This window comes from Silurus aristotelis (assembly GCF_946808225.1).
Source record: "Silurus aristotelis genome assembly, chromosome: 16".
Lineage (NCBI taxonomy): Eukaryota > Metazoa > Chordata > Actinopteri > Siluriformes > Siluridae > Silurus > Silurus aristotelis.
The window spans coordinates 7,589,279-7,615,708 of record NC_139589.1 but is presented as its reverse complement, the minus strand read 5'-3'; the positions used below and the strand labels follow the sequence as shown (position 1 = coordinate 7,615,708).

The following is a 26,430-nucleotide window of genomic DNA, read 5'->3' as shown; positions in this document are numbered from 1 at the left end:
ATGTATCATACCGTATAAAATAATATGATCAGTGTGTGTGTTGGTGGAATTGGATTGTGAATGCTAGTCAGCACTTTTCAAATTGTTTTTTTTTTCTGCAAGTTCATGACAGATTAGCACTTGTTCTGCACCTTAGGACTGAGCTACTTCAGAAAATTGTTTAGTCACAATACAGTTTTTCTCAGTTGCTTTGGAGCATTTCTCGAATCATTCTTAATATTTGTAAACCAGTCCGTGCATGTCTCACAATTTGCACAAACAGCACCACACAATGTGTTGCTTGGAAAAGCCTGTACTTTTTGATAAATATTTAGTTCTTCTCTCAAAAGTATTTGTGTAAATGAAAATAGCATTGGCATCAAAAAAACAAGTCATTTTGTCATTGCTAACAAACAAGATAGTCAAAATGTTTTGCCATGTTGTTGACAAGGTCTCTCCTATTTCCTGATTTACAGTTTTTCTCATCCTAAATTTTTGCAAACCAGTAAGTGCATTATCAAAACAATGTGTACAAACAGCACAAAACATTGGATTTCTTGCAAAAGACTGTACTTTAAAAAAAAAAAATCATTAGTTCATCTCTCAAAAGTAAGTTTGAGAGATTTTTTTTCCATGAACATGTCTGTTACGCGGCGAATGCGGAGACGGAGGCAGAAGTAGAAGCAGGCGTGTTTAATGAAAACAAAAAGGCAGAGCCAACACAAAACACCCGCAGCGCAGGATAATCCGGTAAACAGCAGTTCGTAAATACTAGATCCACGGAGCGTGAGGGAGGAAGCGCAGCGAGGAGGCATCGACGGGAAAGCGTCGGTAATCCGAGGTGCGCTGGGGAAGAGGCACGCTACTGTGTAGAGAACGCGGAGTCCGGGAAGGGACGGAGCGTAGCAGGAGAAGCATACGCGGAGAGAAGCACCACCGGAAACCTGCACAGAAGTACACACACACACGTACATGCACAATAACAGACCCCGTGAGGGTGTGAGTGTGGGGTTTATATAGGTGGTGTGATGGGCCACGGAAATGAGCCTCAGCTGCTCCTCATGAAGCCCGATTGCGAGCAGCTCCGAGCGGGCAGGGCACGCACGCGAGCGGGAGCGCGATGCGTAAGGGAATCCCGGGATATGACAGCCTCCGAAGGGGGCGTGGCAGGGGGATTCCTGACAATGTCATTCCCATTAGTCATTGTTTACAAACAAAATCATCAAAATGTTTAGTCATGTTGTCAGTATGATGGTGAACAGTTTCATGATTTCTTGATATGAAAAGTTTGGTTTAAAGTGGAGGTTGGATTGCATCAAAGATTGGCTCTGAGCCCTTCCCTGCTTGCAGTGGTGATGGACAGGTTGATGGACGAGGTCAGACAGCAGTCTCCATAGACTATGATGTTTGCGGATGATGTGATTTGTGGTGAGAGTAGAGAGCAGGTTAAGAAGAGTCTGGAGCACTGGAGGTAAGCACTGGAGAGAAGGGGAATTAAAGTCAGTAGGAGTAAGACAGAGTACATGTGTATAAAAGAGCGGGAGGGCAGTGGAGTGGTGCTAGTGCAGGGAGAAGAAGTGGTGAAGGTGGATGAGTTTAGGTACCTGAGGTAAACAATTCAAAGTTATTGAGTGTGTTAGAGAAGTGAAGAAAAGAGTGCAGGCAGGATGGAGTGGGTAGAGAAAAGTGGCAGGAGTGATTTGTGATAAAAGGGTATCTGCACGAGTGAAAGGGAAAGTTTATAGAACTGTGGTGAAACCTGCTATGTTGTATGGTTTAGAGACAGTGGCACTAACTAAAAGACAGGAGGTGGAGCTGGAGGTAGCAGAGCTGAAGATGTTAAGATTTTTATTAAAAGTAATGAGGATGGACAGGTCTAGAAACAAGATTATTGGTGGGACTGTGCATGTAGGACGTTTGGAGACAAGGTGAGGGTGGCACGATTGAGATGGTTTGGACATGTGCAGAGGAGGGACATGGGGTATATAGGTAGGAGAATCACTGGTTGATCTGATGCTGTACTCTTCCATTCTTCAGTGACATTCATCAAGATTCATCTGCACAATTCATTAATTCAATATACATTTACAAAAAAAAAAGTTTAATATAAATTTAAGCTTTACAAATTATGACAATTTAGGCTTTAGGAATTTAGGCTTCACAGATCATGACAACTGGATTAACCATTTTGCATTCAATGACTTTTCTGGCTTAGGTCTTCTTTGACTGATCACTATCAGTTTGTTGATGTAAATAGTGAGTTCTCCACACTCTCTGAGGTAAATTTTGGTGTTTCGCAAGGATCTGCTTTAGGCCCACTGCTTTTTTTTCTTTATATATGCTGCCTTTGGGTGAGATTATACATAAACATGGTATTTGCTTTCATTGCTATGCTGATGATACACAGCTGTATATTTCAGCAAAGCCAAATGAGAGAGATCAGCTTAAAAGTGTTCAGGAGTGTGTAAATGACATTAGAAAGTGGTTGCTTGATAACTTCCTTTTGCTCAACTTTTACTAGGACTACATGCAGCTAGAAGTAAACTTTCTGATTACGTAGCATCTCTGGATGGTGTTTCTATCTCGGTGTGAACAGCAATCAAAGACCTTGGTGTAATTATTGACCCTAGTCTTTCCTTGAGCTCATGTGAATATTATTACCAGGATTGCCTCCTTTCACCTTAGAAATATTGCTAAAATTAGAAATATTATGTTGTTACAGGATGAAGAAAAGCTAGTTCATGCTTTTGTTACACCTAGATTAGACTACTGTAATGCTTTACTCTCTGGTTGTTCAAGTAAGTAAATAAATAAATAAATAAATAAATAAATAAATAAATAAATAAATAAGCTTCAGTTAGTTCAGAATGCAGCAGCAAGGGTCTTTACTAGATCTTGAAAATATGACCACATCACCCCTGTTTTAATTAGTCTACACTGGCTCCCAATTTAATCTCACTAATAATACTAAATAATACTACTGATGTATAAATTAGTTAACGGTCTCACGCCGCATTATCTGAGTGAACTTCTGTACTAATATGATCCTCCATGCCTACTTAGATCAAAAGGTGCAGGCTATTTGTTGGTACCTCAAATAATAATGACTACAGCCGGGGGCTTTCTCTTATAAAGCCCCACAGTTATGAAACAGCCTTCCAAACAGTGTTCGGAACTCAGACAGAGTCTTAGTGTTCAAGTCATGGCTGAAAACATATTTATTTAGTCTTTTAATCAGTAGATTTTTCTTAGGTAAAGGAGCATATCTGGAGGGGATCATGGATATAGAGTGTTCGGTAAACTGGGATATTTGTATGCTGTCGTCCCCTCTCTCTCACACGTTCACTCAGGTTTGTTGACGGTGGTGTGGTGGGTCGTCTCTTATCCCAGAGATCCCTCATGTCTGTGTTACCTTCTGGTTCTCCCTTTTAGTTGTGCTGCCATAGCGAGTCTTGCTGGAGTCCCCAACTGTGTCCTTAAATTTCATACAACAATAAGGACACATAATAATCCATAACTTTCTCTTTTTGTCACCCCTCTCTCTCTCTCTCTCTCTCTCTCTCTCTCTCTCTCTCTCTCTCTCTCTCTCTCTCTCTGAGTCGATTTAAACATGCTTCTGAGGTTCCAGTGACCTCTGTTCCTGCCCCTCTTCCCTCTGTGAACCTTCCCACTTTGTCCAATGCCTGCCTCTGGATAGTGTCCTCTTTGATTGGAGGCCACTCTGTGCAGCTGAGGACGGTTTCTCATCAACACATTGGGTGATTCCATGATATTCTGGAGTAAGAATGGGAGCTTTGAGAATGGATTTGGACTGTAGTTAATGTTTAAAATTAAAAACAGTCTGCTACACTGACTCAGGACTACAGTTTGCTTCTGATCACCCTCACTGTACCCTGCAACATTGTTTATCTGTAATAAATGGACATTCAGTGCTACCCAGATGAGGATGGGTTCCCTCTTGAGTCTGGTTCCTCTCAAGGTTTCTTCCATATGCCATCTCGGGGAGTTTTTCCTTGCCACACTAGCCACCAGCATGCTTATTAGGGAAAAACTTAGACTTATAAAGAACATCTTATTTATTTTTACCACCACATTATCTGTGTAAAGTTGCTTTGAGACAATGTATATTCAATTTATAAAAATGAATTGAATTGAAATTTAACTCATGCCTACACGTTTTGGGGGATAAGACAAGTCAGAGATTATGGTTCTGTTAGATTTTTAAAATGCCTAATCAAAACTTCATATTCGGAGAGGTTTTCCATGCAATCTACGATGCCCGTGGTGTCTTTTCTAATCAGGGAAGAATCACACAGCACACAAAATGGCACATATGTTCTTCTTCAGTTTAATGCAAATAACAGACAAGAATATATACACACTGGTAAAAACCTGAGCTAAAACGGTTTCTGATTAGGTTAGAAGACATGACTAACGAGAGATATGTGAGCCCACAACTCTTCTCTGAGACACCTCTGCTGGACGCCCCTGTAGTGTCGGTGGCCTGTTCGGCGATGCAATGATTACGGTCGTGGAAAAAATCCAGGAGGTCAAGAAACAGTCTGTGGTGTTTCAAAGGTTTCTCCCTCACCGCTCTCATGGGGCTGCTTGGCAGGCGCAGGTGCAGGTGCAGGCGCAGGCGCAGGCGCAGGCCCAACCCCAGCCCTGTGGGTGAGCATCATGAAATTCAGAGACGGAGTGTTGCCACAAGTAATCCCTCAGAAACTATGGACACTGGGTGGCACTACAGGCAGAGGCCCAAGGAGAAAGGAGCTGAGAATCATCTTTAATAGATGGGCTTCAGCCAAAAGATCCTGACAGCCAGGAGTTTTTTTGGGGGGGTCTCCACTGGGGGGGCACCCTCAGGGGATTGGTTTGTTAACCCTTCCACGAAGAGTGCTTCAGGGCACAGTTATCTCCAGCATGTAATATTTGCAAATACGTCCACACTGCCGTGTGGAGAAAGTCAGACCAACTGCTTGTCTGCTACGGTCAAATAAATAAAGGGTTTTTCTGCCAATAAGCAGACCCTCAGTAGGTGAATTGTGGATGCTATCCACTTCCTTTATGAGTCCTCTGGTCTCCCCGCTCCTTTCGGGGTCAGAGCTCACTCAACCCTGGGCGTGGTGGCCTCTAAGGCCTTGTCCTCTAGGGTATCTTTCCAAGACATTTGCAATGCTGCGCAAACTTTGTCAGGTCCCACAGCCTTGACCTTAGTGTCACTCCTGGCCCTTCAGTCCTTTGACCTAGCTGTGCCCATCCACACTAAGCAGGGATCAGTATTTGACACTCGTTAACAAAGCGTTGTGAAAGGGAACATCTTTAGGTTACGTATGTAACCCTGGTTCCCTGAAAGAACGAGACGCTGCATCTTCCTGGCCACTCTCCCTGAATCCCTGCAAACACTTTCTTCACTTTTGAAGCTAGCGCTGTCTCTATGGCATGTGCTTTTATAGCTTCCTGGTCGTGACATTACCCGCCGGTGACATTATTCTTTTCTTTTGGACCAATTACACATGTTATTCAGAGCGCGGAAACTCCTTTCCAGGACGTCTCCTTGAACAGCAAAAAAAAATTATTTGCATTATTTGGTTTCATATTCTGTCAAATACTGATAGCAATAGCTATATAGATAATGATTTTTTTTTTTTTAAGTACTTGCAAATACAAAGAAACAAAACACAAAAAAACCTTAAAAGAAAATAAGACTCATAACATTTAATGTGTACAAGGAGCTCACTCATGATGTGCAAGGGCCAATGGGTAATATAATTCATAGCCTGGGAGTCTTGGTAAAAAGTTTAGTTTGTTTGTTAAAACATCTTTCTACATCCAAGATAACCAAAAGAAAAGAAAGAAAAAAAAAGGATTGATTTGACTGTATGCTAGCCAAAATTTTAGACAGCTATTTTTTTATAAAGTTTCTTACTAGGATGGCACTCGTTCTGAATGTAATTGAAAATCTGAAACACCTTAGGTATGAGCTACCACAGAAAGTCATCTAGTTACAGTACCTCCAGGGCAACTCTAGTTTCATTTCTAGTTTCTCTTAAATTTTGTTAAATTTTTGTTGAGGGGATCTTCACATCAGGGCAGGGAGTACTTTTTACACAAGGTGTAATAACATCGCTCTCTAGGGCTTGCATGGCATCTATTATAAACATTAGCTCACATCAATATTATTCTTTAGAGCTGGGCTACAATCAGGAGTTCTGCATCAGACTGCACATTAGTTCAAACATTTCAAATATTGACCCTCATTGTCAGCTTCTTTTTTTCTTTTTTTTACATTGTTAAAACCTGAATCCTGTATTAGTCATATCTGTAAATATTGTATGGTTCTATTTGGTATCATATTATGTCACTTTCTAATGATAGCACAGCTGAAGTCTCGCTTGTATATTCGCAAATACTGCAGGTTGTGCTGACTGAAGGACTAATATCAAAAGTTATATTTGTAATATTTATGTCTATGTTCTTTACTTATTTGAATGCTATCATGTTCTACACTCTTTGCAGCAAGTCTGTGTTTAAAGAGACTCCACGATATATTCTGTTTAACCACATGCTTATTAATGACTCTATTCAGCTCATTGTTACTGCTTTGTTGTATATTTTAATTCTAGCCTATGTCAAGTTAGTCATGGCTGCTTGTGTTTTTATTGTTTTTGTTTTAAGTACAACTTTCCATAACACCCCTTTAAACCTGGCTCTGATGTCTCTAGAGCGTTATGTGTCTGTACGCTATCCTCTAAGACATGCTGAAATAGCAACTCAGAAAAGAATGTATATGGGCATTGGAATTATTTGGTTTTTGGGTTTGGTGCACTTTATAATTGACCTGCTTTATGTAGCAGTGACAAATCCTAAAATTTTAACTTCACAAATATTTTGCACAAGAGATAGGTTTTTCGTAAAGCAATGGCAAGTAGATGTTTATCGGGGCTTTAACATATTGTACTTTGTGTCAGTGTCTTTGATCATCCTTTTCACTTATATCAGCATTTTGATCACAGCCAGGTCAGTTTCCTCCAATAAAGACTCTGCTGTAAAAGCCCACAAAACCGTAATGATACACCTCGTTCAGCTGGGCCTGTGTCTTACCTCCTTTCTCTATAGCTTTATAGAGCAAGCTGTAGCAATGGCTGGCAACAGCAGCCTTTTCAGAGACATTCGTTATCTAAACTATTTATTTTTGTTGATCTTGCCTCGCTGTCTAAGCCCACTCATCTATGGACTGAGAGACGAGGTTGTACGCCCTTTATTCATCTACTACTTTCGCTGTGCCACAGGCAAACGCAAGTCTGCAGGCAATGTACACTAAATTGGATCTTTTTTTAGTTGCTTATATATATTTAAACCTGTTCAATGATGTTTAGAAAAATGTCATGGACACAAAATTTCAAAATACAAATTTTAACTCAATATTCTTGTTGCTAGGGGTTAAACACATCTGACAACAAATCTCTGTTTTTGATTAAAGCTGAAACAAAGCATAAACAAACACAAGTTCACTGTCAATATACATTAAATTATGTACTTTTTTCAGATGTTAATGGATATCTTAACCTCTTTAATGTTGTGAAACTAAAATAATTCCAAAGGAAATTCAATGAAATATATTAAAAAATGATTATACACATTTACCTCCTAAATCAGAATTCGTGTTTCTTTTGGTTAAGCACATCTGACATAACTTTCAATGTTTTGAGTTCAACAATTTCAACAATGATAAAAAAAAAAAAAAGAAAAAAAAAAAACAGTCCTATTTTTTCACTCATGGAATTACCACCAGAATATCTGGTCTAAAACCATGTTAACTATCTGTTAACTATAATGTCATGTATTTGTTTTAGAATGCACTTTTGACTACAGTATATACTTCTGGCTAGTAAACTTAAAAGCATGTCAATAAACATACGTATGAGAGACACTACTAAAAAAATAATTTATAAAATGCTAATAGATATTGTTTGTTTATGTACTGTATAATGTTAATGTTTTTGTCAATTTAGACTTATATGGACAGCATACAATCGTACTGGGTATACATTCACAATAGTCTTACCATCCTGAAAACAAAGGTTTTTGTTTATTTAATTTAGACTTATATGCACAGCATATGGGACTACTGGCTACACATTCACAATAGAGCATTTGGCAATGTAGCGTATTCTTTATTAGGTAATAAAGGCAGATTTATTTGGGGATATTTTGCATTCATCTTAATGTTTATACAGGTATACAAAATAAAGTACATTAAATTTTCAATCACATATTTAATCTGCATCTACAATGTACAAAAATGTACAAACAAAGGGGAATCATAATAAAAATTTATTCTGAACTTTCTCTTTGTACTTTTACTGATAGCCTTATTGGTTTGTTTGTATATTAACATTTGTTGTTGACAAACAGGAAAAATCCCAGTTGATCAGCAGTTTTTTCAATATTCGAACCAAGGTATCTTGTTCCAACAGCCATGATGTAAGTAATTAATTTATCCTTAGCCACCTGGGCAGGATTCACGTCTGTCGTCTAGATAGGATTTACGTCTGTCTTTTAAAAAGGATTCTCTCAAATACAGCCTTTCCTCTCGATCTCTGCTCTCCTACATATACAGGGAAGTCTCAATGAAACACACAAGTCAGCTTTCAGAGAGAAGTTCCATAGCTTTATTGTGTCATACATGAATATATACAGTGGAACCCACTTATCTCGACCTCAGTTATCTCGACAACCCTATTAAGTCGATATTTTTGAAGTGGAACCGCCAAATTCTCGCTTTGTCTAAGCATTTTTTAATCGGTTATGTCGACATTTTTATGTTGCCGAACCCTAATATCTCGAGCACAAGGGGGGGCAAATTTGGCATTTAACGTCAATTATCTCGATCGGCGCTGTGCAGCCACAGAAGAACTCGCGAAAGTAGCGGAAAAATCAAGCCTTACAGATGTTACAGGTCTCTGTATTCTACTCTGTATGTAGAATCTCTGCTGTTAGTTAGTGCACATATGCCTTTTGTTGTTAAATGTTATGCGAGGAACGGGAGGCGAAAGCCGCGCTTGGTAGGAGCGCATAGGATGAGCAGCAAGAGCACAGAATTAACAACAGCAGGATCAGGGGAATCCGCGATGCGATTTGGGAAGAAAAGCGCAGCCGTTGAGAGAGTGCCGGTGGGAAGGCACGTACCGGGATACGCATGAGCGATAACAACGACCGCCGTGAAACAACATATACTAACAATAACGGACGGTGAGAGTGTGAAAATTTAAATAGGAGCTGGTGATGAGTGATAAACGAGCACCATATGTCAAGTCAAGTCAAGTCAAGTTTATTTGTATAGCGCTTTTCACAACAGACATTGTCTCAAAGCAGCTTTACACAAATCAACAGTTAAGGTGAATGGTGTGAATTTGTCCCTAATGAGCAAGCTGTGGCGACTGTGGCAAGGAAAAACTCCCTTAGATGTTATGAGGAAGAAACCTTAAGAGGAACCAGACTCAAAAGGGGAACCCATCCTCATTTGGGTGACATCAAGAGTTTGATCATAAATCTTTCAACAATACAGAACACTGGAGAGTGAGAACTAACATGATTACTGGAGTATAAGATTATAAGTGATGTTCTTTCTGCAGTCTTATACAGTCTATATGGTTAGTAGCTCCTAGTTTTATAAGCTCAGCATTTGTGATTATCACAGATCCAGCATCAGCTTCTCCATGCCAGAGCCTTTGAACACTCCAGGAGGTCCAATGTCAAACTCCACACATGTAGCGGGATCCAAATGGCACTGGTACGTCTCTAGATGGTTCGGGATGTTTGCGAGTTCGGCATCTACTTCTTCAAAGGTCCGTAATCATCACTAGGTGGGAGGTGACTGGAGCTGGCCAAACCTCAGGGTGTCTCGGGATGGGGAGAAAAAGAGAAGCAGTGGAGAGGAATTAGCGCAGCTGCTGTTCATGATATTAACAGCACAAGTTGATAATGTGCATGTGATCAGATGTTATGGAACACAAAGTTATGATATGTGATGTGTGTTATGTGTAGGCTTTGCTAAAAAGATATGTTTTTAATCTGCACTTAAACTGGGTGAGTGTGTCTGAGCCCCGAACACTGTCAGGAAGACTATTCCAGAGTTTAGGAGCTAAATGTGAAAATGCTCTACCACCTTTAGTGGACTTTGCTATTCTAGGAACTACTAGAAGCCCAGAGTTTTAAAATCTCAGGGAGCGTGGCGGATTGTAGCGTGTTAAAAGACTGGATAGATACATAGAAGTCAAACCATTTAGTGCTTTATAAGTGAGAAGTAATAGTTTGTAGTCTATTCAAAACTTAACAGGAAGCCAATGTAGGGACGATAGGATTGGGGTTATGTGATCATATTTTCTTGACCTTGTGAGAACTCTGGCTGCTGCATTCTGGACTAACTAAAGCTTTTTTATTAATGATGCAGGACATCCACCTAGTAATGCATTACAGTAGTCTATTCTGGAGGTCATAAACGCATAAACGAGCTTCTCTGCATCGGATATAGACAACATGTTTCTTAACTTAGAAATATTTCTAAGGTGAAAGAAGGCTGTTTTTGTAACTTGGTTGATATGATATTTGAAAGACAAGTTGCTGTCTAAAATAACTCCCAGGTCTTTTACCGTTGAACTAGTGGTTACAGAACATCCGTCTAAATGCAGGTTGAGATGCTGGAGCTTCTGTATACTAGTTTTTGGGCCAATGAGCAAAATCTCAGTCTTATCAGAATTTAAAAGTAGAAAGTTATGGGTCATCCAATCTTTATCTCCTTAACACACTTAGTTATCCGAGTTAATTGAGCTGTATCGCCTGCTTTAGATGAGATATATAGCTGAGTATCATCAGCATAACAATATGTGCGCGATTGAAGCCTGGAGCTTCAGAGAAAGCGGCCGAGAAAGCACCTGCCACGCCGAAGGGGGTGTGGCAGGTGGATTCCTGACAGTTAACAAACATGTACTGTATGTACATTTTTATAGCATGCCTTCATCAAACAAATCGCAGCAACGCTGTTGTGTAAAAAAAACCTCCAAAAACACGTGCATGCACATTCTCATTTATTAACGCACCTCATGTACATAAAGAAATTTCAAGCACGTTAATATATTGCCGCCATATTGATTTTCGTTTATTTCGATAATCGGTTATTTTGATGCTTTTTGGCAACCCCCTAGGACATTGACATAACCGGGTTCCACTGTACTATATGATAGGAGGGGAAGGGCTGACAGATGCAGAACAGAAGAAACGGTTGAACATGGCAACTCCATATATGATCATATTATACATGATAAGAAGAAGAAGCCATGAAAAACAGGCACCACCCAAGTGAGACAGAAGAAGACAAAGATAGAAATGTGTCGAAATGTTCTAGTCACACAAATATTATTCTCGTGACCAATGTCTAACTAATGCTTAAAGATATTTAACAATTCCCACACATGACATAGTTAAATTCAAACTCACCAGACCTGAACCCCATAGAGAATCTATGGTATATTGTCAAGAGGAAAATGTAAAACAAGACACCAAAAAATGTAAATGAGCTGAAGGCGACTGTCAAAGAAACCTGTGTTTTCATACCACCTCAGCAGTGCCACAGACTGATCACCTCCATGCCACGCCAAATTAAGGCAGTAATTAAAGCAAAAGGAGCCGCTACCAAGTGTTGAGTACATATATAGTAAATAAACATTATTTTTCAGAGGGCCAACAATTCAGTAAAAATCTTTTTCTGATTGGTCTTATGAAGCATTAACATTTTTTGAGACGTGAATTGATGGGTTTTTGTTAAATGTGAGCCAAAATTATAAAAATTAAAAGAAATAAACACTTAAAATTTATCAGTCTGTAATGAATCATCACTAGGTTACATATGTAACCCTAGTTCCCCAAGGCAACGAAATCTGCATCGAAAATGCTTTGGGAACTCCTCGCGTTGTCCACGCTCTGAATCACGTGTGAAATCCGGGCCAATAGGCAAGTCGTGACATCTTTGGTGGGCGACGTCGCGCAAACTTGAAAGCTACAAAATGGGAGCGACATTAGCTCCTGAAAAAGGAGATGATAAGCACTGCAGGGATGCAGGAAGTATGGCCCGTTGAAGCAGCTCTCAATCCCTCAGAGAACTGGGGTTACATACGTAACCCAGTGACGTTGCCTTTCAGGAACTCGAGCTGCGTCGACGCTTTGGGAACGAGTGTCCAATCAGGTCATACTGACTAGTCTCTGAATAGTGTGTCTGAGCACCATCTGCATGCAGGACAGAAGAGCCAGGAGTGGCTCTGATGTTAAGGTCGTAGAACCTGACAAAGGTCAGCGGGGTGGATCAGCCCGCAGCGGTACAAATGTCCTGGAACGACATCAGGGAGCCGTAGGCACAATAGGCACATACCCTGGTATAGGGTAACCTAAGGACCACCTCGGCCAAGGGCTCAAAGGGGAGGCTCAGATAGAGCTGCCAGCACAATGGCCAAGTCCCACACAGGCACTCTGGGTTGTGACCCGGGCCTTAGCCTCCGGGTGCCCCGTAGGAAACGTGTCATGAGGGTGGGTGTTTTCCCAGCGACTGCCCCACTAGCGGGGTACAAGAAGCCGTGGTAGCGGACACATAAACCCTCGGAGTTGACAAAGCCAATCCTGTGGCAAACAGTGGGATCAGTGACTGGTCTACTTTTACTCTCTTGACTGCAGTGAGGATGACTTCGATCCGGGCAGGAGACAATTGTGCCCACAACACAGTCGTACTGGAGAAAGCACACTCTTCGATCTCGATCTCGATGCCGGACCACCTGAAGCTCTGATCGAGCTAATTCCAACCAATCGTTGATAGTTTAGAATGCGGATGCATTCTAAACTATGCAGAACACAACTCGTTGTGGGACACAACTCGTTGAAGAGGGGAAGAGAGGACCTGAACTGAATCGAGCTGCCCGAAAGTCTGATCGGGGAACCAGCCTCTCGATGCTGGCTTCTGCCCCTTTAATAACAGCTGGGGAGATCCCCTGCAGCTGTGAATGCTTTCCAAGCAGGCCTGGGTCCCCTCCATCCCCTCCATCCCGCAGACTTCAGCACATCTGCGGCCACAGGACAGCACTAGTCTCTCACACTGCTCTGGTGAGATTTTGGTCCACTCTTCTTTCAGTCTCCTCCACAGTTCGGTGACTGTAGTGGGTTTCTTGGCCATAACTTTGTCGCCAAGGATTTTCCAGAGATTCTCTATTGGATTGAGATCAGGACTCTGGGCAGGCCACGCCATCATTACAATGTTTTCAGTTTCAAGGTACTGCTTTACCCGTTTTGCTGTGTGACATGAACACTGCGGGCTGATTGGGTGATGAACACAGGGAAGGAACCATATGTTGTTGAAGAAGGTTCTGATGAACATTTGCATTCACTCACTGCCATGTAGCTGTATAAGAGGCCCAACTCCTGGTTTGGAGCAGAAAACATGCTCCAAACCATGACACTTCCTCCTCCACTTTTCACTGACTTCTTTACACACTTTGGGTTCAGTCTTTCTCCAGTTTGTCGCCAAACATAATGTTTCCCATTAGACCCAAATAAATTAAACTTGCTTTTATCACTTAAGTGAACTTTGGACCAATTCTCTTCTGTCCACACAACATGCTCCTCAGTTATTTTGTGGAAAAGGTGTTCTGGTAGCATGGTATAGACAGGACAAAAACTCCCTCAACTGTTGAGCAGTGAAGATGACATTATTTCAGAATTGTTCAATTTTTATAAATTGTTCTCTAATTTTGTTTGCCAGTATATATATATATATATATATATATATATATATATATATATATATATATATATATATATATATACACAGTAAGGAAAATAAGTATTTGAACACTCTGCTGGGGTCTGAAATTGTCATCGTAGGTGCATGTGCACTGTGAGAGACATAATCTAAAAAGAAAATCCAGAAATCACAATATATGATTTTTAAACTATTTATTTGTATGATACAGCGGCAAATAAGTATTTGAACACCTGTCTATCAGCTAGAAATCTGACCCTCAAAGACCTGTTATTCTGCCTTTAAAATGTCCACCTCCAGTACATTTATTATCCTAAATTAGATGCACCTGTTTGAGGTCGTTAGCTGCATAAAGACACCTGTCCACCCCATACAATCAGTAAGAATCCAACTACTTACATGGCCAAGACCAAAGAGCTGTCCCAAGACACTAGAGACAAAATTGTACACCTCCACAAGGCTGGAAAAGGCTATGGGGAAATTGCCAAGCAGCTTGGTGAAAAACGGTCCACTGTTGGAGCAATCATTAGAAAATGGAAGAAGCTAAACATGACTGTCAATCTCCCTCGGACTGGGGCTTCATGCAAGATCTCACCTCGTGGGGTCTCAGTGATCCTAAGGAAGGTAAGAAATCAGCCCAGAACTACACGGGAGGAGCTGGTCAATGACCTGAAAAGAGCTGGGACCACCGTTTCCAAGGTTACTGTTGGTAATACACTAAGACTCATGGTTTGAAATCATGCATGGCACGGAAGGTTCCCCTGCTTAAACCAGCACATGTCCAGGCACGTCTTAAGTTTGCCAATGACCATTTGGATGATCCAGAGGAGTCATGGAAGAAAGTCATGTGGTCAGATGAGACCAAAATAGAACTTTTGGGTCATAATTCCACTAAACGTGTATAGTATCTTAAATATGTAATATCTTTAATATGCAATATCTTTGATCTGTGTTCGACTTTGTTCTGTGTTGCTGGAGGCAGACCAGATGGTTCTCGTTAAGCCAAGTATGAAAGGCCTAGTGTTAAGAACCATGACTGGGAAAATGAGACTGTCGTCCTTAAATCAGTATGAGTCGAAGTATAGTATATGATCCAGGATGCATGTCCTTTTGGGAGATGACCTCTGACCCGTTCATTAGATAATTAAGATGAATGATCTGGGAAAGGGAGCTCCGATACTTCTGGGATACATTAGTCTGGGCAAAGACAGACTTCGCTTTGTGTTAAAGCATTATTGCAGAAATGAGGTCATATACATTAATAGGCGGACCCAGAGATCGGGCAAAAGTATTTAACATGGGTGAAGCTATAATTCGGGAGTCTTCGACTCATCGATACGGCGGCTCCGAGCTGATCCAGGGGCTCGTGAAGATGCTGAATGTCTGTGTTAAATAAAAACTTTATTTACAAAGATATATCAGTGTCGGCGAGGATTCATTTCAAGAAACAGCTACACTCCATCCAGACAAGAAATATACATCACGTGTTTGGAGGAAGAAGAATGATGAGTACCATCCCAAGAACACCATCCCTACTGTGAAGCATGGGGGTGGTAGCATCATGCTTTGGGGGTGTTTGTCTGCACATGGGACAGGGCGACTGCACTGTATTAAGGAGAGGATGACCGGGGCCATGTATTGCGAGATTTTGGGGAACAACCTCCTTCCCTCAGTTAGAGCATTAAAATGGGTCGAGGCTGGGTCTTCCAACATGTCAATGACCCGAAGCACACAGCCAGGATAACCAAGGAGTGGCTCTGTAAGAAGCATATCAAGGTTCTGGCGTGGCCTATCCAGTCTCCAGACCTAAACCCAATAGAGAATCTTTGGAGGGAGCGCAAACTCCGTGTTTCTCAACAACAGGCCAGAAATCTGACTGATCTAGAGAAGATCTGTGTGGAGGAGTGGGCCAAAATCTCTCCTGCAGTGTGTGCAAACCTGGTGAAAAACTACAGGAAATGTTTGACCTCTGTAATTGCAAACAAAGGCCACTGTACCAAATATTAACATTGACTTTCTAAGGTGTTCAAATACTTATTTGCAGCTGTATCATACAAATAAATAGTAAAAAATCATACATTGTGATTTCTGGATTTTTTTTTTTTTTTAGATTATGTCTCTCACAGTGGACATGCACCTACGATGACAATTTCAGACCCCTCCATAATTTCTAAGTGGGAGAACTTGCAAAATAGCAGGGTGTTCAAATACTTATTTTCCTCACTGTATATACTGTATATATATATATATATATACAGTATATATATATATATATATATATATATATATATATATATATATATATATATATATATATATATATATATACATACTTATAGCATCTGTCACAAAATGTTAAGTGAAATTTCTAAAAACAATTACACCTAAGCCAAAATCTACAAAACTGACTACTTCACCAAAGACAGGTATTTTTCTTCCAGTAACAGTATATTCATGTTTAATAACTTGATTACTTGATTACTGGCTCAGGAACACAGGAACAATATAGCATCTTCCAAGAGGATAATATATGTTTGTTGTTGCTTGGTTGCTACTGCATATCCCCTTGTCTGTTTTGCACCACACTGGAGAGACCCCCACTGTCAAAATATGCTGTTAGAGACTGAAAAACAAATAGCAAATATTTGTGTGGGGTGGGGCATGCATTTCTAATTGGCATGCTGACTAGGAAACATTGACCCTTATGCTCCTCTTTACTGTATGCACTTGTCACATAAAGGTCTAGAGGTATAATTAGATAACATTGCACAAATGTATTGCACTGCATGAACATTAGACAATACCTTGCTATACAGTGAACAGAACTGAATGCATGATCATCACATTTGGTCTATGATTAACCCTAAGGCGTGTGCCATCATTACTCTCTGGGGTTTGCATGGTGCCTGGCATATACACTGCAGCTTATATAAGTATTACTCTTTAGAGCTGGACTCACATTGGAAAGTGGGTTTCAGTACCAGATGCAACAGATTTGTAAAACAAGTCCGTGATATCTGTAAATATTTGATTTCTATTTTGTATCATAGTATGTCAGTTATTAATGATAGCACAGCTGAGGTTTCTCTTATATATCAACAAATATACCTGGTGACACTAACTGAGGGAACAATTTTAAAACTTGTATTTATAATAATAATGTCTCTGTTCTTTATCTATGTGAATGCCATCATGGTCTACACTCTCTGGAGCAAACCTGTTTTTAAAGAGACTCCACGCTACATTCTGTTTAACCACATGATCCTTAATGACTCAATTCAGCTCTTTGTTACAGCTTTGTTGTATATTTTGGCTGTAGCCTATATCAAGGTATTTATGGCTGGATGTGCTTTTGCAGTTATTGCTTCAGGTGCAACTTTCCGTAATACACCTTTAAACCTGGCTCTGATGTCACTGGAGCGTTATGTGGCAATATGTTTTCCTCTAAGACATGCTGAAATAGCCACTCAGAAAAGAACTTACATTGCCATTGGAGTCATTTGGTTTTTAGGTTTGGTGCAGTATCTTATTGACTTGTTTTACGGTACTTTGATGAATCCTACTTTTTTATCTATACAAACGTTTTGCACAAGAGAGATGCTCTTTATAAAACAATGGCAAGTAGATCTTGAGAAGGGTGTTAACATATTTTTCTTTGTGTCAGTGTCTACAATAATCCTTTTCACTTATGTCAGCATTTTGATAACAACCAGGTCTGCAATTTCCTCCAAAAAAGATACTGCTACAAAAGCTCACAAAACCGTGCTGCTGCACCTGATTCAGCTGGGCTTTTGCCTTACCTCTTTTTTCTACAGCATTATTGAGCGAGCTGCAGCAATGGCCAGCAGCAACAGCAGCCTCTTAATTGAACTGCAATATATAACCTATTTATTAATGCTGATTTTGCCACGTTGTCTAAGCCCACTCATTTATGGACTGAGAGACAATGCTGTACGGCCCTTATTCATCTACTACTTTCGCTGTACCCCATGCAAATGTAGGTCTACAGTCAGTGTTCATTGAATTCAAGCCCTTTTTCAGATTCCGCTATTCAGATGCTTATGGAGCTGTTAATATTCATAGGTGTGTCTCAGTTACAGCCAACTTCATTTGATTTAAAATTAAATGTGTAAACTATTTAACTAATTCATCAATTTTACAGATTTGAATGGAGCTTATTAGACCTAATAGAGTGAGTATATGTTCTGCAACAAAGTTCATACACAGTTAATTAAACTCAAAACAGCAACTTAACAGTAATACTTAAAAGTCCATATTAAAAAAATGCTTGCAGCAATCATGTTTATTATATCCAGTTTTCCTATTGAAAATGTTTTTTAAACCTGTGCTTTTACAAGTAGGATATATAGAAAAAAATATTGATTTAGTACACATAATTAAAAATTGTTAACTGTCGTACTCCTGCCTGGGCCTTTACTGATTAACACTGTGCTGAAGCTTTTATCATTTAGACTAAGAATTTGTTTTTCTTTGGGGATGGTCAAGTGAAAATTGCTTTCTCTTTAAACAATTTGATTTAGCAATGTTATATGAAGCCAAGAAATCATGTCTGTGTAGTTACCACAAAAATTTTGATTATGTAGTTATAAGCAAAATATAAGCACTCCTAACAAAATGCTTTGTATGTAAAATAATTTTTTTTTTAAATGAAAAGAAAGGCAAATGGGCACATTAGTAGTCATTTAGCTTTAGATTTAATGAATTCTCAACCTCTTTTCTTAGTAGAATTATTCTAGTTGTATGATATTTTTGGTCTGTTATGCATTTACCACGTGTGTAAGATTTAAAATAGTAATCATTCTGCACAGTAAAATAGTTCACAACCACTACTATGTCATTTAACTCTTCCATCAGTGCCATAGTTTTATTAGATATTCCTTTGCCTTATAAATCAACTTTGTTGATATGTTTTTTAAAGACTACCTCTGTTTTGTAGGCATCTGATAAGAAAATTTAATTGATGTTGAGTGTGGGCACAAGGTTTGAAGAACCAGAGAATGTATTATACTCTATTGCTATGGGTACAAATTGCTGACTTCACTTATTTATGTTTGTCACTTAAAGCCATACACTGATTGTTTGTATAAGGCTACTATATTATCACTCAAAGAGGACTTATATTTGGTCTAAAGTTAAAAGTCCGTAATGTTTAACTGTTTTAACTAACTCATGTCATGCATACATGTTTTAAATTAACAATAAACTGCTGACCATTTTATATGAATGTAATAAAAAAATCCATGTCATTAACAATTTTAAGTTTATAGTTATTTTATGTATGACTTATAAGAGCAGCATATGTGCTTACTAAATGTACACTTAATGACTAATGTATATATCCTCACAGTTCACAACACTTCAGGACTTTGGTTTGGCATCTCTCATTTCATGTTAATGGTTGGTTTCCTTGTTTTTTACACCTGGGTTATGTTTGCACTATGTCTACTGCTCTGTTTATTTTCTTTTGTGTTCTTTTAAAAAAAACAAGTGAACACAGAGCTTGAAAGGCTAAGAATAGGTATTTCTATGGAAGATAGTCAAGTGAAAATTAGTTGAAAATGCATAATCCCATTATAAGCTTATAAGAGACAACCACTTTTAATTAGCAATTTAATTGTATGCCAATTTTGAAACAATGATAAGAAGGACGTAGTCTGTTCTAAGAGTCAGCATATTGAGCACAGACAAATAGCCTAACAATATTTATCATGTCATAGTCACAGTGTTAAAGGTGAACACAAAATAGGTAATATTATTAAATGTCCTGTCTGCTACCGCTTCTTCGGTCATAACCAACTAGAACAACAAAGACAACACAAATGTTCATGGGGCAAAGTGTGCCCTGTAATAAAAGCTATCTGCCAAATGATTAACATTCAGAAATATAAATAGAACATTACCTTTTATTTGTCCACTAGCAGCATTCATACCAGGTAATTAAGACTTAATGTGAAGTTTATTAGGAATAATGTACACCTGATCCTTTATTTTATTACATTCATGTGGCATTTTTAGTTTATTAATTTAGTTATTTAGTTATTTAGTTCAGTTAATGAAATTAACCACCTAAATGGAGAAAATTGTTATTTCAGACCATTAATAATATGGCCATTCAATAAACCAATAAAAATGTTCTAAATATTTTTGGAACTCCTAAACTTTTGTGATTTTCATGTACATCAATCATGAGAGTTTACAATAGAATGGTGATTGAGTGAACAAAGTAAAGGAAACCACACAGGCCAGTTAGCAAACAAACCTTGATGTCTCCATTCACATGTCAAAGCACAATTTACATTTTCCATTGTTGCACAGGCAAGTATTTCACAACACTACTTTTTTTTTTATTTTTTTTTATTTATTTTTTTTTTTTTTTATGAAATCTCAATTAATTTTATTCTATTTCATCATTCAAAGGCCTGACAGGTTGGAGTAGATCCCTGACACCAAGAGTACCTTGTACCCCCTTCTAGTGACATATTTGCTTTATTTGTAGTCATGTGTCCTCTCACTAAGCCATGGTTCTGTTGGCAGCAGATGGGAATGCCGACTAGGGAATGCTGACCCATAGGCTCTTCATTATGCTCTGCACTTGTCACAACAATGTACAAAAACAGTCTAGGGGAGCGTCATTGTCTCTGAAGATGCCATGGTGTCTTTTATAAACCTCAGCTCACAATAGTATTACTCTTTAGAGCTGGACTCACATTGGAAATTGGGGTTTCTGTACCAGATTTTTGCAAACGTTGCCAAAATCTGTAGGCAAGTGGTGGTAATTAGTAGAGACTTGTCAGTGATAAGTGTAAATATTTGATAGTTATATTTTGTATCATAGTATGTCAGTTATTAACAGTAGTTCAGCTGAGGTTTCCCTTATACATCAACAAATATACAAGGTGGCACTGACGGAGGGACCAGTATCAAAACTTATTTTTGCAACATTAATGTCTCTGTTCTTTATTTATGTGAATGCCATCATGTTCTACACTCTTTTGAGCAAGCCTGTTTTCAAAGAGACTCCACGCTACATTCTGTTTAACCACATGATCCTTAATGACTCAATTCAGCTCTTTGTGACAGCGTTGTTGTATATTTTGGGTGTAGCCTATTTCAAGGTATTTATGGCTGGATGTGCTTTTACAGTTATCGTTTCAGGTGCAACTTTCCGTAATGCACCTTTAAACCTGGCTCTGATGTCACTAGAGCGTTATGTGGCCATAAGATTTCCTCTAAGACATGCTGAAATAGCCACTCAGAAAAGAACTTACATTGCCATTGGAGTCATTTGGTTTTTAGGTTTGGTGCAGTATCTTATTGACTTGTTTTACACAACTCTGATGGATCCTAAATTTTTAATTTCACAAATGTTTTGCACAAGAGAGAGGCTCTTCATAAAACAATGGCAAGTAGATCTTCATAAGGGCGTTAACATATTCTTCTTTGTGTCAGTGTCTACAATAATCCTTTTCACTTATATCAGCATTTTGATAACAACCAGGTCTGCCATTTCCTCTAATAAAGACTCAAAAGCTCACAAGACTGTGCTACTACATCTCATTCAGCTGAGCTTTTGCCTTACCTCTTTTCTCTACAGCATTATTGCGCAAGCTGCAGCAATGGCCAGCAGCAACAGCAGCCTCTTTATTGAACTGCAATATGTAACCTTTTTATTAATGGTTATCTTGCCACGTTGTCTAAGCCCACTCATCTATGGACTGAGAGACAATGCTATACGGCCCTTATTCATCTACTACTTTTGCTGTACCACATGCAAACACAAGTCTAAAGTCAATGTTCACTGAATTACTGCCATTTTTTAGATACCACTTATCAAATGCTTATGGAGCTGTCAATATTTATCCATGTATATCAGTTACAGCCAACTTTATTTGATTTAAAGTTAAAAGTGTATAATGTTTAACCTATTAAAATCACATCAATTGTATAGCTATGAACGGGGATTATTACACCTACAGTAATAGACTGATTATGTTTTGCAGAAAAGTTTATACAATGTAAATTAAACTCAAAATAGTAATTTTATATGTTAAGTACATAGTTCTGAAAATTCCAGATTGAAGAAACACTTGTAGCGATTATGTATTTAGAGTTTATACCAAGTTTTTCTCTTAAAAAACCTTTTATGCTTATTTAAAATAAAACTCATACAGGTAGGATATGAGTTACCTAGATATAAATTCACACACTTTTATTTATTTATTTATTTATCAGGAAGAATTAATGATTTAGTGCACTTAACTGGTAATTCTTGGGAATTTATTGTATTTATATGCGTGTATATATTTGGCATCAAAGGTGAGTCAAAGCTTTGGAAATTTGTTAATTGTTGTACTCCTACCTGTGCATTTACTGATTAGCACTGTCCTCAAGCTTTTATTATTTAGGCCTCGAATTATTTTCTCTTTGGGAGTTGATCATGCAAAAATTGCTATCACTTTTACAATTTGGCTTTAGTAGTGTTTAAGATTTTGTAGTTATAAGCAAAATATACTGTAAGCACTCCTAAACAATTACACGTTTTGAATGTAATTTATTTGTCTTCTAAACCGAACAGAAAAGCAAAAAGTTATGACTAAGTTGTTGTCTTTCTTTTCAGAAATAATAGATTATTACCCGCTTGTCTTTAGCATAATTATTTTAATTATATTCCTGTAAGATCTAACTACATGTTTTTTAGTGATGTTCAGGTGTCTGTGAGGAACTTGACCAAAAAATTTGAGCTTGTGTTTTCAAAAATTGCAATCAATTCTGTATAGTAAAATTGTTCACCACTACTCCCGTGTAGGTCCATAGTATTATCAGGGAGGTTTTTTTTGTATTTATGCCCAACTATCTGAGAATTTTATTGACCTTGACTTCCACACTTCCCCTTAACTTGTGATGCCTGTGCACATTTAGATTCATATAACAATACAAACAATGCATAAAAATTAAATTAACCCCATTATAAGCGTGTTATAATGAGTGTCAAGCAAATGTAATAAATAATTTAATTGTATGCCCATTTTTAACCAAAGATAAGAAGAATGTAATCTGTTCTAAGTGTCAGCATGCATAGCACAGACAAATAGCCTGACAAAAATCTTAATGCCATAGTCACAGTGTTAAAGGTAAACACAAAATATATAATACTATGAACTGTCCTGTCTGCTGCATTTTTCTCAGGCATAACCACCACCACCAACAAGGTCATGACAAAAGTTAATGGGGAAGCGTAGGCCCTATAATAATAATAATAGCTACTATCTGCCAAATGGTAAACATTCTGAAATATGAACAGAACATGACATTTTATCTGTCCAGTAGCAGCATTAATAGTGTCAGGGTTCTACCTGCCATGCCCCCCTCGGTGACTGACATGCTGCCACTATCTCTGCCGCTCCCGGCTTAACCCACAAACACCTGAACCTCGTTACGGACCAGCCTTTATAAACGCTAGTTCCAGAGTCACAGGCTGTCGGTTCTTAAAGATCATGACAGAGATCTCTTGGTTCCCCGACTGCCAGCATTTCCCACTGGTCCCTCCGTGAAGTGTCTCCGCTCCGTGGAACATCTCCGCTCCGCTCCGTAGATCATCTCCGCTCCGTGGATCATCCCCGGTTTAGTGGATTACTCTCCTCCCGTAAATTACTTTCCTCATGTGGATTACTTTTCTCCCGTGGTTTACATTCCTTCCATGGATTACTTTCCTAACGTGGATTCTACCCATGCCGTGGATTTTCCCCGCACCAAACCCATAAGACACTCTTAACTCTCTGACTTCTGTGTGTGTGTGTGTGTGTGTGTGTGTGTGTGTCTATCACTGATTAAAGACATGATAGAGTTACTCCTGCTTCCGGCTCATGGACACCTGCTCATTTATTTTATTGCAATTATGTGGCATCTTCAGTTTACTAATTTAGTTATTCAGTAATTTAGTTCAGTTAATGAAATTATCCACCACAATAGAGAACATTTTTGACCTTTCAAATCCATCTATGGCAATGGCATAAAACATAAAAAATGACTGCTTTGAGTATTTTAGGAACTCCTGATCTTTTGTGATTTTCATGTACATAAATTATGAAAGTTTAACACGAATGATATCAGGAACTATAAAATGCACATGGAGTGAAGCCGGCTTCAGCTTCTGTAACCGAGAAGGAAGCGAAGGGAACCCCGGAGGTGTGGCATAGAGACACAGCGTCTCGTTCCCTCAGGGAACTAGGGTTACATACGTAACCTAGAGACATTCCCTCCCAGGAACTCAAACTGTGTCTGAATGCTTTGGGAACGAGAGTCCAATACCACCACACTGACCAGTCCCAGACTAGTGTGAAAGAGCACAGCTAGGTTGAAGGACAGAGGTGCCAGGAGTGGCACAGATGTCAAGGTTGTAAAACCTGACAAAGGTGAATGGGGTGGACCAGCCCACAGCATTGTAGAGGTCTTGGAGGGACACTCCAGAGAACCAAGCCCTAGAGGCTGCCACAAGTCGGGGCAAGTTTTCTCTCACCCCGAATGAAACTGGTAGACCAAAGGACCCGTAAGAGGACGCAATAGCATCAATAATCCATCTGCTGAAGGTCTGTTTATGAGCAGGAGGGCCTCTCCTCGGAGGGCTGTGGCAGTCCTCCAAGGACTTTAATAACAGTCCAGTGCTCGGACGGGACGGAGCCAGGTCAATCTCTCCTGGTCTGGGGTCTGGAATGGAGAAAGATTGCCTAGAGCCTGAGAGGTCGTTGGATTACCGGGGGCACCTTGGGGACGTGACCCGTGCAGGAAGGAACAGGCCAAGCCTGTAGTGAACTCCAGAAAGGAGAGGGCCACAGAGAGGGCCTGTAGATCACCTACTCTGCTCAGAGCGCAGAAAGCCAGCAAGAATGCGGTCTTAATAGATCGCATTCCTGACTATTCCTGACCCCGTGAGGGACGCATCCTTCGGTAGCACTATGCGACAACCAGGGACTCCCAACACGGGGCCTTGAAATAGAAACATCTCCCCACGCACCTAAGACACATGCATCACCGAATGACCTTGATGGTACAGAGGGGATTGCCCTTCTGTGAGAACCCATGGGCCCTGAGCCACCATCAAAGAGGTCCCATGTACAAGTGGCCAAGTGAAATGACATTGGACCCTGCTGCCATGAACCCGAGCAGTCTCTGGAACTGCCTGACAGTGAGTGACTGCCCTTCTCTGACCTTCCTGACCACCATAAGGATGGAAGCAATGCGAGCAGAAGAAAGCTTTGCGCGCTGAGTTGTCGAATCCCATATGAAACTGAGATAGGTGGTTCTCTGTGATGGAGAAATCACACTCTTCCCGGCATTCAGCCGAAACCCCAGTTCCTTCATGCTGGGTATTTAGTTACACGGTAGGGACGTAGTAGCGTCAAGCTATTACAGGCTTAGCGCGTCAAGGCGAAGCCTTCGAAGGGCTAACTACCCTGCGAACATCGGCAGACTAACGTGTTGTGACGAGTCTAATATTCTCCGTACTCAGCCATGTCGACGGTCATCCCCCCCACCAAAGGGAATGAGTCGAAGATCAGGGAGGCTGCATCCCGCCCGTGTCCATCATCATGTGGAGCAACCATCTCGGGCAGGGACCCTCACCCGATGTGTATCACGTGCATGGGCCCGAAGCACGCTCAAACGTCGCTCGCGGACCCGCAAGCATGCGCTCACTGCGCGTCATTGCCGGTGAAACATTTGGAGAGACGGCTGAGAGTAGCGGTGGCTAACCAACAGGACCCGTGTCTGTCTGGCGCCGCCGCGAGGTCTACGGCAGTTGAACATCAGCCGCGAGCTACCACGAGCTGGGCGGACCTGATGGAGGCCGAATCGCCGGTCATGCCGCCTCTGTTCGGCGACCTCCTCGCGGAGGATGAGGAAAGACCGTGCGACGAGGACGCGGATGCGAACTCAGACCTCCTCGACTTGGACATGGAGGACGAGGATGAGGACGACAGTGGTCCCTTCCCGGCTCAACAGTCGAGGCCCCAGAGCGCGGGCGATGCAACCTCACAGGCTGAAGGTAACCTGCACGAGGTATGCAAGCGAGCCGCGGCTAAGCTAGGACTAGCGTGGCCCGCGGCCCAGGACGCGGAGGGAGCTGTGAGAGACCTTTACGACGGGAAAAGGCTGCCGCCTGCTCAACCCGCTACTAGACAGCTCCTGCCCGCCGTGCCGGCTTGCATGAAGGAAATGGCCCGTTACTGGTCTAGCCCCTTCAAAAGCAAGCTTCCAGCAAAAGGGTGCTCCAAGCTGGAGATTCAAGGGATGGAGGAGCTGGGGTTGGCCGGACCCCCAGCTGTGGAGCCTTCGGTGGCTTATCACCTCCATCTGAATCGGCGTTCTATCTCTGCCTCCTCTCAAATTGCGCTGCCTGGAAAAATCGAGAGATTGACGGCGTCCATCCATCAGAGGATGTATAAATACGCAGCGCAGTCAGTGTGCTCGCTAAACGCGGTGACGTTGCTGTCCGCGTACCAGGCGGAGATTTTGGAGGAGATGGGACGACAGCTCGACACGGGAGTACCTAACCCGGTGCTTTGGGACGAGATCTGTGTGGTGAGCACTCTCAGGAAACAGGAGGATGAAGCATTCAACCTCTGTTTGCC

At 40.4% G+C, this 26,430-nt stretch overlaps 3 protein-coding genes across 3 annotated transcripts; all 3 read left to right on the top strand.

Moving 5' to 3' along the window:
* Positions 1 to 6,445: 6,445 nt before the first annotated feature.
* LOC310739215 (odorant receptor 131-2-like) lies at positions 6,446 to 7,303 on the top strand (the record flags this gene model as incomplete). The annotated part of the gene is made up of 1 exon (XM_083564939.1): positions 6,446 to 7,303. One exon carries the CDS (start codon positions 6,446 to 6,448, stop codon positions 7,301 to 7,303), a length of 858 nt encoding a protein of 285 aa, XP_083421065.1.
* A 9,531-nt stretch (positions 7,304 to 16,834) lies between these two features.
* On the top strand, positions 16,835 to 17,806 carry LOC310739470 (odorant receptor 131-2-like; the record flags this gene model as incomplete). The annotated part of the gene is made up of 1 exon (XM_083565394.1): positions 16,835 to 17,806. One exon carries the CDS (start codon positions 16,835 to 16,837, stop codon positions 17,804 to 17,806), a length of 972 nt encoding a protein of 323 aa, XP_083421520.1.
* A 2,942-nt stretch (positions 17,807 to 20,748) lies between these two features.
* Positions 20,749 to 21,606, top strand: LOC310739469 (odorant receptor 131-2-like; the record flags this gene model as incomplete). The annotated part of the gene is made up of 1 exon (XM_083565393.1): positions 20,749 to 21,606. The coding sequence occupies one exon, from the start codon at positions 20,749 to 20,751 to the stop codon at positions 21,604 to 21,606; it is 858 nt and encodes a 285-aa protein (XP_083421519.1).
* Positions 21,607 to 26,430: the final 4,824 nt, after the last annotated feature.